Below are 14,705 nucleotides of genomic sequence, written 5' to 3' on the forward strand. Positions count from 1 at the left end.
AGGTGTGTGTAAGAAATAATTACTATTTGTTTATTAAATGTTACTTCAGTTTTAGATACTTTTCTTTTTATTTAATAATTTTATCGAAATTTTAGTAACTTAATATATATGTCATAATTAATATAATTTTATTATTATTTATTATATTTTATATACTATCATTATTTATATTAGGTGTGTTTGTGTGTAAGAAGTGAATAATATTCTATTTAAATATTACCTTCATTTTTAAATAGTATTTTCATTGAATAACTCAATCAGTTTTTATAACTATATTTTAGAAATTCAATATATGTCATCTGAATATATATAAATTACGTGTCACGTTGTTTGTTCGCAATGGACTCCTAAACTACTGAACAGATATTAATCAAATTTTGCACACTGTGTGCAGTTTCATCCAACTTGAAAGATAGGATTGTTTATATCTCAATTTAAAATCGCAATATTATTTTATTGTGAATTATTTGTTTATTAACAAAGAGTCATGATTATCTCTGTTAGTTCGATAAGATTCTTACAAATGGCGGTATAAGGTAATTCGTTGTAGAGACCCTGTAGGAGGGACGCGCCATACATATTGCTGGGGTTGCTATTAGCTGAAAATTTTGGGGGACAGCTTCCGATACAACGCGCAGCCATGTTTATCTTTAGTATGTTTAAATAACGGCTGTGGTTAGTTATGAAGATATAATACCCAGGAATCCTAGCTGATTTATTAATATTGGAAATTAAAAACAAATTGTACATATGATTAAAATAATTGCAAATATAATATATATATAGTAGATAATTGTATTTATCAAAATTGTACAAATTTTTACAAGTTGTTTAGAAATTTCAAAATACTGTAATGCCTTTTATCAAATCAAACTTAATTGAATCTTTCTTATTGAATTTATAATAATTTTCTTGTGTAACCTATTCCATTTTAATATAAATTTTGTAATTATCATTAAATATGGTTCATTTTTTTTCTGTATTTGATGCAATTCATTATTTGATAATTTTTTCAAACCAATTCACCACTCTACTCTCCTACACTATTCACTATTACTATATACAACTTTTATACTATTTAAAATGTTTGATTCATTTGCGAGCAATTACGTGACTACATAACTTCCTGTCCCCCAAAATTTTTTTGGCGCGTCCCTCCTACAGGGTCCCTAATTTGTTGACTTAAAGACGTGTGTATCGAACTGATTGTGAGCCACAGCAACGCGTAGCGGGGCACCCCTAGTAGTTAATATAATTTTATTAATATTTATTATATTTTATACACTATCATTATTTATATTAAATGTGTTTGCATGTGTATTTGTATGTAAGAAGTGTGAGTAATATTTTTTTCATAAATAACTTCCGTTTTTTATGGGACAAACAATGTCGTTTCTGCGACTGATAAGTGCAGGACACTTTTTATACAGTGTTTTTACACTCTTTGCATTTGTTGAATGTATCTATTGGATTTTGTTTCAATATTACCTTTAAAAGGTTCGTCAAAGTTGGAAAAACGTCTTTGCACTTGGTTCGTCTTCAAGGTTGTATCTCCAGAACGGAATTTTACAAACCAATTTCTGACTGCCCTATCAGTTATCAATCCTTCACCGTATACGCTGTATATTTTATCAGCTGCAACCTTAGTGCAATTGCTTTGTTTAAATTTCTAAAGCATTTCATGTCGAATATGCAATTTTTACTATCCATTTGAGAGGTTAAGAAAAAGGGTTAAATGTAACATTGACTACATAAAAATGTTGACTGAAGATTAACTGAATCCTCATTTATACAGTGATATCAATAATCCGTTTGTTTTAGTGACTTATAATAGGTAAATATGAAAAATAGATTTTACATAGTCGCATAGGAAATTATTTCTAACTCGACCTAATAAAATATTAATTTATTTTAGTGAAAGTCAATGAAATATTGTTATCTTGTTATTAACTTCAAAACAATAAAAACGACAACAATATAATAAAAATAAATATAAAAATAAAATACAAGATAAACAAGTTCGATAATTCCAAATTTCTAAATTATTTTCGAAAAAATTAATTTATCACGCAAATTTCTCAGAGAAAAAGTCAAAGAGAAAGTCTATTGAATATTTAAATATTTGAATATTTTCGTTGAAAAATGAATTCATTAAAACAAACTTGAGAATAAAAAATATATCTCATATACAGGGTGTGACCCATATAACTGTATTCACGATTTTTCAAATACTTGCCTGTACTAACCTGACAAAAGTTGACCCGTTTTTGATTGATTATAAATTGCAATAAAAAAAATGTTTCTTTTTCTAGGTTTTTTTAAAGCTAGCTTTGACCTTGAAAATAAAGAAATTAATAGAAATGAACGATAATAAATTGTATTTATTATTAAAATACTCGAAATTACATTAAATTCAGGAACATTGACTAATATTTCATTACTAAAAATTTAATTACGAACAATCAATTGTTTATAACAAATAAAAAATTGCTATTTACAGTTCGTAAGTTTCATCAAAATTTGTTCCCTTGGTGCTGGTAGGAACTGAATTTCAAGGTCAACTAAAAGTCATGGCATACTAGTTCGTTGAATTCGTATTAACACGAGCAACTATAATACAGTAAGATCAAAAATATAGTGTGTCATTTAAACAAATAAAGGTAACCTTAAAAAAACAATAGAAAAAAAAAACAATTTGTTTAAACTTTTTTTTTTCATTACAATTAATCAGCAATAATTAATTTATTTATGTTGCAAAAAATCAAAAACAGTTTAACTTTTGTTTAAAGAATTTGTTTCTCAAGTTATCTCGAAAGTACTTGAAAAATCGTGAATACTGTTATATAAGGACACCCTGTATATATTTAATCGAGAAAATAATAAATCTTAAAGAATTTTGTTATTCATTTATCTCCATTAATCTAATAAAAAAAAAAAAAATAAGATATTTCATTTAACTTTGCATAAACTCGTATATTAGAAAACTTGTTTAAAACGATTTCACTTTCGCTTTTTAAAATAATTGCTGATTAAATTAAGATTGTATTTGTTTTTTCTTTTTCTTTTTTTTTTCTTTTTTTTTTTTTTTGTTCTTTTTTTCTGTTTAACATCTAAACAGAATTACCGTTCATTTTTACGGATTTAAAATCACAATCGATATATGTAGCCAGCCAGGTATCGAAAAGTAGGTCGATCCGTGCACGAAAACGAGGACGTGCGTAGAGTCAAATGTTTCTTTTCTTTTTTTTTTCTTTTTTCTTTTTTCTTTTTTTTTTCTTCTTCTTCCTTCTTCTTCTTCTTTTTGTCTTCTTTTCACCTGTCCAACTATACATAATGCATTAGATATATATATATGAACCGTTTATTTTGAAAGTAGTTTAAGTTTAGTTATCTTTTTTCTTCTAAAAATACCAAATTTTTATTTATAATTAGTTCATGCATTTAATGTATAAGCCCAGTGTGTGAAAGCCCAAAATTTTGACGTTTTTTTTTCATGAATTTTTTTACACATGAAAATAAAATGTGATTTTTTTTTTGAAATTTAGATATATTTTTATTACTGTCTTAAAGTGTACAGAACAATATTTCTTCACTTTATTTGACATAAATTTGTTTATGATTTTCTAAGTCAAAGTGGAGTCTTCCAAAAAAAAAAGTAAGTTATTTCGGGAAAACACACAGCCTTCCGTAATCATCTAAAAACCAAATATTCAAACAGATTATTATTCTGTAGACTTGTCGCTAATGACTACATTTCTATAGAGACCCTAAAGAGGGACGTTGTTTGTTCGCAATGGACTCTGAAACTACTGAACCGATTTTAATCAAATTTTGCACACTGTGTGCAGTTTCATTCAACTTGAAAGATTGGATAGTTTATATCTCAATTTATAATCGCAATATTATTTTATTAATCGCGAATTATTTGTTTATTAACAAAGATTCATGAGTATCTCTGTTAGTTCGATAAGATTCTAGCAGATGGTGGTATAAGGTAATTCGTTGATAGTGACCCTATAGGAGGGACGCGCCATGTAGATTGCAAGGCTGAAAATGTGGGGGGACAGTTTCCGTTGCATCGCGCAGCCATGTTTATCTTTAGTATGTATTAACGGCTGTGGTTAGTTTAAGTTTGGAATACTTATAGTTTTTATTGTGATATTTATGTTTACTTGTTTTTTTTTTTTTTTTTTTTAGTAGTTTTCTATAAGTGTAAGTTTAATTTACTCATTTAATAATTACAAGTATAAATGTACAAACCTAACCTATAACTTATCGTTTGTTTGCAGACTTATTGCCATTTATCAAATCAAACTTAATTGAATCTTTCTTATTGAATTTATAATAATTTTGTTGTCTAACCTATTCTATTTTAATATAAATTTTTTAATTATCATTAAATATAGTTCATTTTTGTTTTCTGTATTTGATGCAACTCATTATTTTATAATTATTTCAATGTTTGAATATTTCGCGGGCAATCACGTGACTACACGAGTTCCTGTCCCCCAGCAATGTACATGGCGCGTCCCTCCTATAGTGTCTCTAAATTTCTAATATGCAAACATTTTTTAAAAATAACAAAATGGCGAACTTGCTAACAACAAATTTTTAAGTCAAAACAAATTGTTCTGTACACTTTAGGACAGTAATAAAAACATACCTATATAAATTTCAAAACAATCGCATTTTATTTTCATGTATAACAAAAATTTGTAAAAATACGTCGACATTTTGAACTTTCACACCAGGCTTATATCTTAAGGAACGCCACTAGTGTGTGTGATATTTTGAAAATATCGAATTATTTCTTTTTTTGCATATTTTGATAATCTATACTTTTAAATAAAAAAACATACTCAAAGTTTGCACTTCCAAAAATTGCAAATAAATATTTCTAATAGTTTTTGACTTACAGTCATCTAATAATTCTTCATTTCTAACGATTAAGTCAGTAACCTAAACTTTAAACGCGTTTTACTCGAAAACTACATTTTTTCAAATTTGCTGCAATTATAAACTCGAAGACAAATTACACTGGTCTGCAAGAAAATCCTCCTTCATAAAAATTATTTTTTATAAATATGAAGATTTTGATGCTCTGTATCTGTTCACGTTGGCTGATTATTTCTATGACGTCACCTTATTTTCTTAAGGGGGGCGGGGTTGGTAAGGTTAATTCGTACAAAAAAGGCATATTTTTGTAAATTTTTTCTAACGACACAGTTAAAATCTCTTTATCAAAACCAATGGTATATTAAAGTATGACATTTGAAGAAAATTGTATAAAATTTTTACGAAGAAATATTACAAAATACAGCAATGGCAGCAATTATTTGGACGCGTCTCAGGAAAAAGTAGAATTTCGGTGTCCCTCATAACTTGATGCTGGATCGTCTGAAATGAAAAAATCAAAGTTCATTCGTTAGATAATAGTTTTCCTCAGATAACGCTGGAAAAGGTTTTTCGAAATTTCAATTTTTCACTTTTTTGGAACACTTTGAAAGGGAAAAATTGCGATTTTTTGCGAAAAAAAATCGACTACTGTTCGTACAGTTTTTACAATTGTTAACAAATGTTTAATTTTTTATATTAAAAACTTAACAGACGTTTTTGCAGATCAGTATTTAATATAAAAAATATTATGCTCGTAAAATTATTAAAACAAAAGAAACAAACAAACATTAAAGGGTGCTACCTTATATAATTTTCAATCAACTAACGTAGACGAAACTTTTAAAATTTACTAAAAACAATATAAAACAACAAAACAAAAATGAATTTGCAAAAATATAAAATACAATAATAATAATAATTTTAAATAGATAGAGAATGATAAAATAAAACAAACAAAGAATAGAAAGAGAGAGTGAGATAGTGAAAGATTGAAAGAGAGAGTGAAAAAGAGAGAGTAAAAGATTAAGAAAGAAAAAAAAGAAAGAAAGAGAAAGAGAGAAAGAAAGAAAGAGAGAGAGAGAGAGAGAGAATGAGAGAAAGGTAATATGTCCACCTTCTCGCGAACGCGGAAGCTGAATCCCGTCGACGAGAATTGTATATCCGATCGCTTGTGTTCGTTCGAGCGTATTAGATACAAATAAAACAAAACAAAAAAACAAAAAGAAACAAAAAGAGAGAGTGAGTGAGAAACCGTGAGTGGTGGGGGAGGAGGAAAATGAGAATGAAACAGTAGGCAAGAAACAAATGCAAAGTGTTAGGAGGAGGAGGAGAAGGAGTGGGGGGAAATAGAAGAAAAACGTTGAATAAAATTAAAAAAAAAAAAAAATTAAAAAAAAAAAATTGTAAAGGCTATTGAGAGAAACAGACGGACACCGACAACCTTCTTAAATGTATTAGTAAAGAATAGAACAAGTGTGAGAAAGTGTGAGTGAGTGAGTGAGTGAGAGATAGAGAGAGAGAGAGAGAGTGGGAGGGGGAAAAAAGGTGGTGGCTTAGAGTGGTGGTTGGTTGTACGATTAGTTCGAGTAGTAGGAGGATTAGAGAGGAGTGGGAGTATCTAGTGGTGGGGGGTGGGGGCGGGTTAAAGAATCTGAGTGGTGGGAATACACTATGCATAGATATACTTGTGTTATACATTATATAAATAGGAGAGATAGAAAGAGTGAGATAGATATCTTACAAATACTTGTATACACATATTATACATTAAAATGAAATAGAAAGAGATGGATATTGCTATTTACACATGTATATATAAGGGAAACTTTTATTTGTCGAATTATAGTAATATAGTAAGTGACAAATGAAACCTAACCTTACATGTATAGAATTTTAATATTATATTTAGATTATATATATTTATAAATATATAAATATAATATATTAATTAATATTACATAAATATATATAATCTAAATATATATATATATATATATAGCGAAACTCTTATTGGTCGAATTAAAGTAATCCAGTAAGAAACAAACGAAACATAACCTTAAAAAAAGAGACAGATATAAATAATTGCATATAATATGTATATAAAAAGATATATGTACATGTATGTACAAATGAAATGATAAAAATACTTTAATATTACATATATACACATACATACATATATACATACATTCATAAAACAAAACAAAAATACAGTAAGAATGAGATAATGTAAATTATGATAGTAAATAGTAAAAATTGTTTTCTTATCAAATCGTACAACACAATAACAACACAGATATAGTTTCATAGATAAGTAAATAGTAACCACTGAAGTTCTTTTCTTTTCTTTTCTTTTTTATTTATTTTTCGTTTTATTTTATACAGTATTTCTATTTTATTTCATTTTTCTGTGATTTGCAATATGATAAAAAAAAAAAAAGAAATAAAGAAAAAGGATAAAACAAAATATAACACAGCTGATGTTCAACTTCATATCCTCACTTTACAGATTTAAAAAAAAAAAAGGAAAGATACAGAAAGATAGGTTAGGTTTCGTTTGTTGTTTTTTACAAGATTGCCTTTAATTCAACCAATGGGAGTTTCGCTTCAGGTATTGGGATCTCTGGCAAGAGGCGTGGGGCGTAGCAATTCGACCTATTTACTCTAATTTTGAATTTAGCCATCAGATAGCGTATTCAAGTGCTAGAGATCCCACGTGACGTAGCAATTCGACATATCTACTCTAATTTTGAATTTAACCACCAGATAGCGTATTCAAGTGCTAGAGATTTCAATTAGTTCATCCAATCATTGCATGTATCGAATGGATTGACTGTAATAAGTGCCGATTTTGACAATTTACACACAACTACGCAAAAAACATGCACTTTTGCGTTATACTAATTTTTTATTATCAATTTTTCTATTTTTTTCTTTTATTGTTTTTTTTTATCTTTAGTTGGAAATAAATTAAACATACATGAGACACTTGTCTTAGATAAGTTTGTGAAATATGTGACACGTTTTTAATATTATTTATATAAATAATTCATTATTATTATTATTATTATTATTATTATTATTATTATTATTATTATTTTTATTATTATTATTATTATTATTATTATATGAATAATTATGAAAAGTATTTATAACAATATTCTTTTCTTTTTGTTTAGGTGTCTTTTTTTATTTTTTTATTTTTATTTTTATTTTTATTTTTAAGTCTTTTCTTCGATATTCGTTTTAGTGTTGTTTACGAATTAATTATTTGATTCGAATAATTGTTTATATAATTAATGAAATAATTATTATTTTAATAATTATGAAAGACTTTTTAAGTTTATGTATTTTTTCTATTTTAATGTTTTTTTATTTCTTATTTTTTGGTTTTTCTCTTTGGTATTCGTTGTTGTATTGTTTATGAATTAACTATACAACTCAAATAATTAATTAATTAATTAATTAATTAATTGTTATGATATTAATAATTATGTAAAATGTTGAATCATTTTCTTTTAATTTTTTAATTTCTTCGGTATTTGTTTTGGTATTGTTTATCAATAAATTACAAGACACGAATATAACTATTTGTTTATTTTATATAATTATTATACTAATCATTTAAGACAACCATTAACTATATACTCTTATTATTTTGTTATAATTTGTTATTTTGTTCTGTGATGTTATCTATGAAGAAATTAATTACTTGTCTCGAACAATTATTTATTTAATCAATTATTTATTATGACATTAATAATTATGTAAACTATTTAATTCTGTTCTTCTAATTTCTTATTTTTTGTTTTATTTTTTAATATTACTTATGTTTTATTTATGAACAAACTACACTATATGAATAATTATATAATTAATATACTAATGATTTCTAGAAAACATTACAAAATTAATATTCATTCGTTTCATTTATTCATATAACAATTATATTAATAATTATGGGAAAAAAAACTTTATAATAATATTTTTTAAATTTCATTTGAATTAATTATTACGTTCTGTAAAATGTTGTTGTCTATAAACAAACTACTTAATACAAAAAATTAAATAATTATTTTACTAAACATTTAAAACAAAAAAATTGTGAATAATAAGTATTATATTAATTTCATTTGAACTAGAGTTATTATATTCCATATATATTAGTTCTGAAAAAGATTGTCTATGAAAAACTATACAGTAGTATAGTTTTGTCCTTATATAGTTTTTTATTGTATATAGTTCTTTATATTGTTTGTATAGTATACTATAGTATACTATATACTATGGTATACTATTTACTATAGTATATTATAGCACACTATATAAGTACTATATGGTATACTGTATAGTATTGTATAGTATAGTATACTTTATAAGTACTATTTAGTATGCTATATAGTATGGTATAGTATAGTATAGTATACATATAAGTACTATATAGTATACTATATAGTATATTATAGTATAGTATCTATATAGTATTTATATAGTATTGCATAGTATAGTATAGTATACTACATTGTATCTCATAATATAGTATAGTATACTACATCGTATCTCATAGTATAGTATAGTATACTTTATAAGTACTATATAGTATATTATAGTATAGTATGTATATAGTATTTATATAGTATTGTATAGTATAGTATATATATAGTATTTATATAGTATTGAATAGTATAATATACTTTATAAGTACAATATAATATACTATATAATATTTTATAGTATAGTATATATATATAATATTTATATTGTATTGTATAGTATAGTATAGTATACATACAAGTACTATATAGTATACTATATGGTATATTATAGTATAGTATATTTATAGTATTTATACAGTATAGTATAGTATAGTATAGTTTACTACATTGTATTTCATAGTAAAGTATAATTTATAAGTGCTATATAGTATACTATATAGTATATTATAGTATAGTATATTTATAGTATTTATATAGTATAGTATATTATATACTTATATATATATCATACTTTATATAGCTTTTTAGTATAATAATTCTAAAATGACTCCTGTCGTACTGGATTATTATATTAAATGTTAAAAAAAAAAAAAACCCTACAAAAAATAATATTCTTTAATATCATACGAGTTAGTAATATTGTTTGATATATTCGTTCTGTAAAATGTTAATGTCTACGAACAAATTATTCAACACGAATAATTACAAAATTATTCTACTGAACATTTAGAAAAAAAAAAAAATATAAAAGTCTTATTATAATTACATACGAATTAGTAATTTCGTTTCATATATTGGTTCGATAAAATATTGTGTTGTCTATGAATAACTAAACTACTCGACACGAATAAGGAAATCACCCTACTCTACTACTCTAACAGTGCGGTGTGTGACTACTGCCAAGAGGATTCCCCGCTCCTTTCCAGTTTGTCGACGACTGTCGAACCGAGCGCGTCGTTTCGCGTCTCGGGTCTCTATATTTCTTCATTCTCACTTTCGATCGGTATACTTAATCGTTTTATACTACTACTACTATTACTAGTACTACGAACAGTTTTTCTCTTATCTCTTAATCTTCCTCTCATCTCGTTTCCTATTTTTATTCAACAAAAAAAAAAAAGAAGTCTTTTATTATTACAAGAAAAAAAAATTAATTTGTTATTTTTGAAACAATAATTTTCCATCATAGTTTTTTTTCTTTTTTTTTCATTTGGTGTTTTCAAACCTTTTTTTTTTTTTTGGTTTTTTTCTCAAAAGTAATTAGGAAACAACATTTGACATTTGGACATTTAACATTTGGACATTTAACATTTCAAACAAACAAAAAAAAGAAAACAATAAGAAAGAGAGAGAAGGTAATATATTGTGCGTGTATTTTATACAAATATTACAAATCATATATATATACATATGTATATATGTAGATAAAATTTATTGTAGATGTGCGTGTGTATCGATCGAAAGCAATCAGAGGAAGTTCAAGGACGAAGCCTCGGTAGTGTCACTTCTTCTTCTTCTTCTTCTTCTTCTTTTCAAGCTTACAAACAAAAATTAATAACAATTGTGTATTTCATATTTCTCTCTTAAAAAAAACAAACTCACAAACTAAAAATTCATTCTATTTTATTTTCATATTTGAATTTAAAAAAAAAAAGAGAAAAAAGACAAACAAATAAAATTGTGTGTTAAAAATTTGAAGATTAGAATCAAAAGTGTCAAAAGAGAAGAAAAAGAAAAAACCTCAGTTTGAAGACAATTTTTGGTTTTCTTTTTTTTTTTTTTTTTGACAACAAAACTGAACAAAAACAAAATAGTTGGACACAAAAAAGGAACATTTTTACAAACTGTTATAAAAAAAAAAACAAAAAAATAATTATTGGTTTGATAAATGTGCGTGTGAAATAAACGAATGACGAGTTGCGCTATGGAGTATCAACAATTGGCACCTCCACCGGTACCAACTGGGGTGCTACATCAAGCACATCATCCACAAACACAACACCAACCACCACCACCACCCCATCCACCACATCCACATATTGTTGTTGCACCAGCTCATCAACAACAACAACAACAACAACAATCTCAACCACAATCTCAATCTCAATCTCAATCTCAACAACAACAGCAACAAAATCAAGCTCAGCAACAACAACAACAACAACAACAACAACAATCTTTACCACCAACTTCACATGGTCATCAGGTTCATGCACCTTTACCACCGATTCATGATGATAGTACTAGCTCAAGATGGACACAGTATCAACATCTTTGGCGACAGCATCATGTTTATATGAACGGTAGGAACTTTGGGATTAGAGGAGGAGGTGGGGGATTTTATATATACATTTTTTTTTTTTTTTTAACAATATTTCTTTCATCATATGTTTTACAGGTTTTTATTATTTTTTTATTTCATATATATATAAAATATAAACATTTTTATATATTACTTTTTATATTATATATAATATAATATAGGAATGAGAAATTGTTTATATACATATATATGTAATTTAGGGATTTTTGAATTAAAGGATGAACCGAGGGATTATAATATTATTTTATATTTCATCATTTTATAATATTTTATAAATTTTGACTATACCTTTATTATATTTATATACATCTTAATATATCTAAATGACGTGTCACGTTGTTTGTCCGCAATGGACTCCTAAACTACTAAACAGATTTTAACAAAATTTTGCACACTGTATGCAGTTTCATCTAACTTGAAAGATAGGATAGTTTATATCTTAATTTATAATCGCAATATTATTTGTTTATTAACAAAAAGTCATGATTATCTCTGTTAGTTCAATAAGATTCTAACAAATGGCGGTATAAAGTAATTCGTTGACTTACAGACGTGTGTATCGGATTGATTGTGAGCCACAACAATACGTGGCGAAGAACCCCTAGTATATATATATATAAAGAAAATATGTAATATTTTTATATATTATTATTATATAATATTGTATACAGAAATTTTGGGAATTAGAGAAGTAGGTTTTGGATTTTATATAATTTCTTTTTTCTAAATATTTGTTTCATAATATGTTTTATAGGTTTTTATTATAAATTTATTATATTTATTTTAAATATTAGGTCATTAAATATGAAATGTTTGATTTCGAAATGAAAATAATTCGAGTAAACAGACATTTCATAGTTAATAACCTAAATTATTATGGGGTGGGGGATTTTACATCTCCTTTTTTTTAAAAATAATTTTTTCATTGATTTTTATTGTATCTTTTTATTATATTTATTTTTTATAATATATATTTATATATATTAAATACACATATAAAGAAAATATACATTTTTATATAATAAAAAATAAATATAATATAATAAATGAATAATATAAATTATATTTAATATAAATGAATTTAAATATTATAATGAAAAAAAATTACATTATATAATTGATATTAATTATAATATTTCGATAAAATTTATATATTATTAATATTAATTAATTAATTATATTAATTATACAATATAGGAATTTTGGGATTAAAGGATGAGGTGAAGGATTAAAATATTATTTTAACTTTTATTTCATCATTTCTATGAACGTCTCTGACCACTATGACATATATATATATATATATAATTAATTTATATTAATAATATTAATCTCATATATATTTAATATTTAATATAATGATACTCTATGAAATTTTTTGTTTAAGTTAATTTAAAAAAATCATAAAACAAAATTATTTCAATGTATTCTCTGATTATTATACTGATACGTAAAAATTATTCTGATTTTTTTATTTTTTTAAATTTTATTTTATTTATTCTTCTTCATCTTTTTTCTTTGTACACAATCGTAGAACGTAAATATTATATTTTAATAAATAAAAGAAGAAAAGAAAGGAAATACATTTTTCTATAGGAAAATAAGAAACAAGAGAGTTTTATTGGTATTATTAATGCAAATATCGTTTTAAAGATTATTTTCATTTCTTTCCTTATATGACTGTACTATTGTATGAAATATTTTATTTATGAATCGTCACGTTCGATGATAATTATTTTTATCAATTCGAAGAAAGGAAAAAAATTTAATAATAGAAAAAATCAAGAAATAACTATTACACTTATATGTATATATGAGGGTGGGTCAAAAAAAATCAATTATTTTTTTTTTTTACAAGTGACACAGAAAAATGGGTTGCTAGACACCTTAAAACAATTCTCACCAAATATGAGCTCTTCATTTTAATAGGAAGATCCTTCGCATCGCAGTTTTTTTATTTTTTTTCTCAGTCCAATAGAATAAAATTCATACCTCATTATTTATTAATTGTACAGAAAAATGTTTTAGACAAATTTTGTAGGAAATTTAATGCTCTACAAAAAAGGTATCTTATATTTTTTCCATAAACCTCACCATTTGAATGATATTGAAGATTTAAGTTTGATTATTTTCAGACAAATTTCATTTTTGTTTATGAATTTTATAACTCTCAGTCCAATAGAATAAAATTCATACCTCATTATTTATTGATTGTACAGAAAAATGTTTTAGACAAATTTTGTAGGAAATTTAATGCTCTACAAAAAAGGTATCTTATATTTTTTCCATAAACCTCATCATTTGAATGATATTGAAGATTTAAGTTTGATTATTTTCAGACAAATTTCATTTTTGTTTATGAATTTTATAACTCTCAGTCCAATAGAATAAAATTCATACCTCATTATTAATTGATTGTACAGAAAAATGTTCTAGACAAATTTTGTAGGAAATTTAATGCTCTACAAAAAAGGTATCTTATATTTTTTTCATAAACTTCACCATTTGAATGATATTGAAGATTTAAGTTTGATTATTTTCAGACAAATTTCATTTTTGTTTATGAATTTTATAACTCTCAGTCCAATAGAATAAAATTCATACCTCATTATTTATTGATTGTACAGAAAAATGTTTGAGACAAATTTTGTAGGAAATTTAATGCTCTACAAAAAAGGTATCTTATATTTTTTCCATAAACCTCACCATTTGAATGATATTGAAGATTTAAGTTTGATTATTTTCAGACAAATTTCATTTTTGTTTATGAATTTTATAACTCTCAGTCCAATAGAATAAAATTCATACCTCATTATTTATTGATTGTACAGAAAAATGATTTAAACAAATTTTGTAGGAAATTTAATGTTCTACAAAAAAGGTATCTTATATTTTTTCCATAAACCTCACCATTTGAATGATATTGAAGATTTAAGTTTGATTATTTTCAGACAAATTTCATTTTTGTTTATGAATTTTATAACTCTCAG

The 14,705-nt window shown here is 24.9% G+C and overlaps 1 protein-coding gene across 8 annotated transcripts in view; it reads left to right on the top strand.

Annotated features, from left to right (window-relative positions):
• LOC107072378 (thyrotroph embryonic factor) overlaps positions 1–14,705 on the top strand; it is a 188,769-nt gene that overhangs the window by 61,445 nt on the left and 112,619 nt on the right. The window contains exons 1-2 of one of the 8 annotated variants that reach the window (XM_089176699.1): positions 10,672–10,747; positions 10,833–11,722. The exons of 6 other annotated variants lie outside the window; for them this stretch is intronic. In XM_089176699.1, the coding sequence (XP_089032825.1) occupies positions 11,302–11,722 (421 nt within the window). In that variant the 5' untranslated portion in view covers positions 10,672–10,747; positions 10,833–11,301. Of the gene's footprint in view, positions 1–10,671; positions 11,723–14,705 lie in introns of those variants that run through there. One more of the 8 variants, XM_089176701.1, reaches the window with a different exon arrangement.

The sequence above is a fragment of the Polistes dominula genome, unplaced genomic scaffold (genome assembly GCF_049000335.1).
Source record: "Polistes dominula isolate Pdom_NZ unplaced genomic scaffold, Pdom_raw_medaka contig_80, whole genome shotgun sequence".
Taxonomy (NCBI): Eukaryota; Metazoa; Arthropoda; class Insecta; order Hymenoptera; family Vespidae; genus Polistes; species Polistes dominula.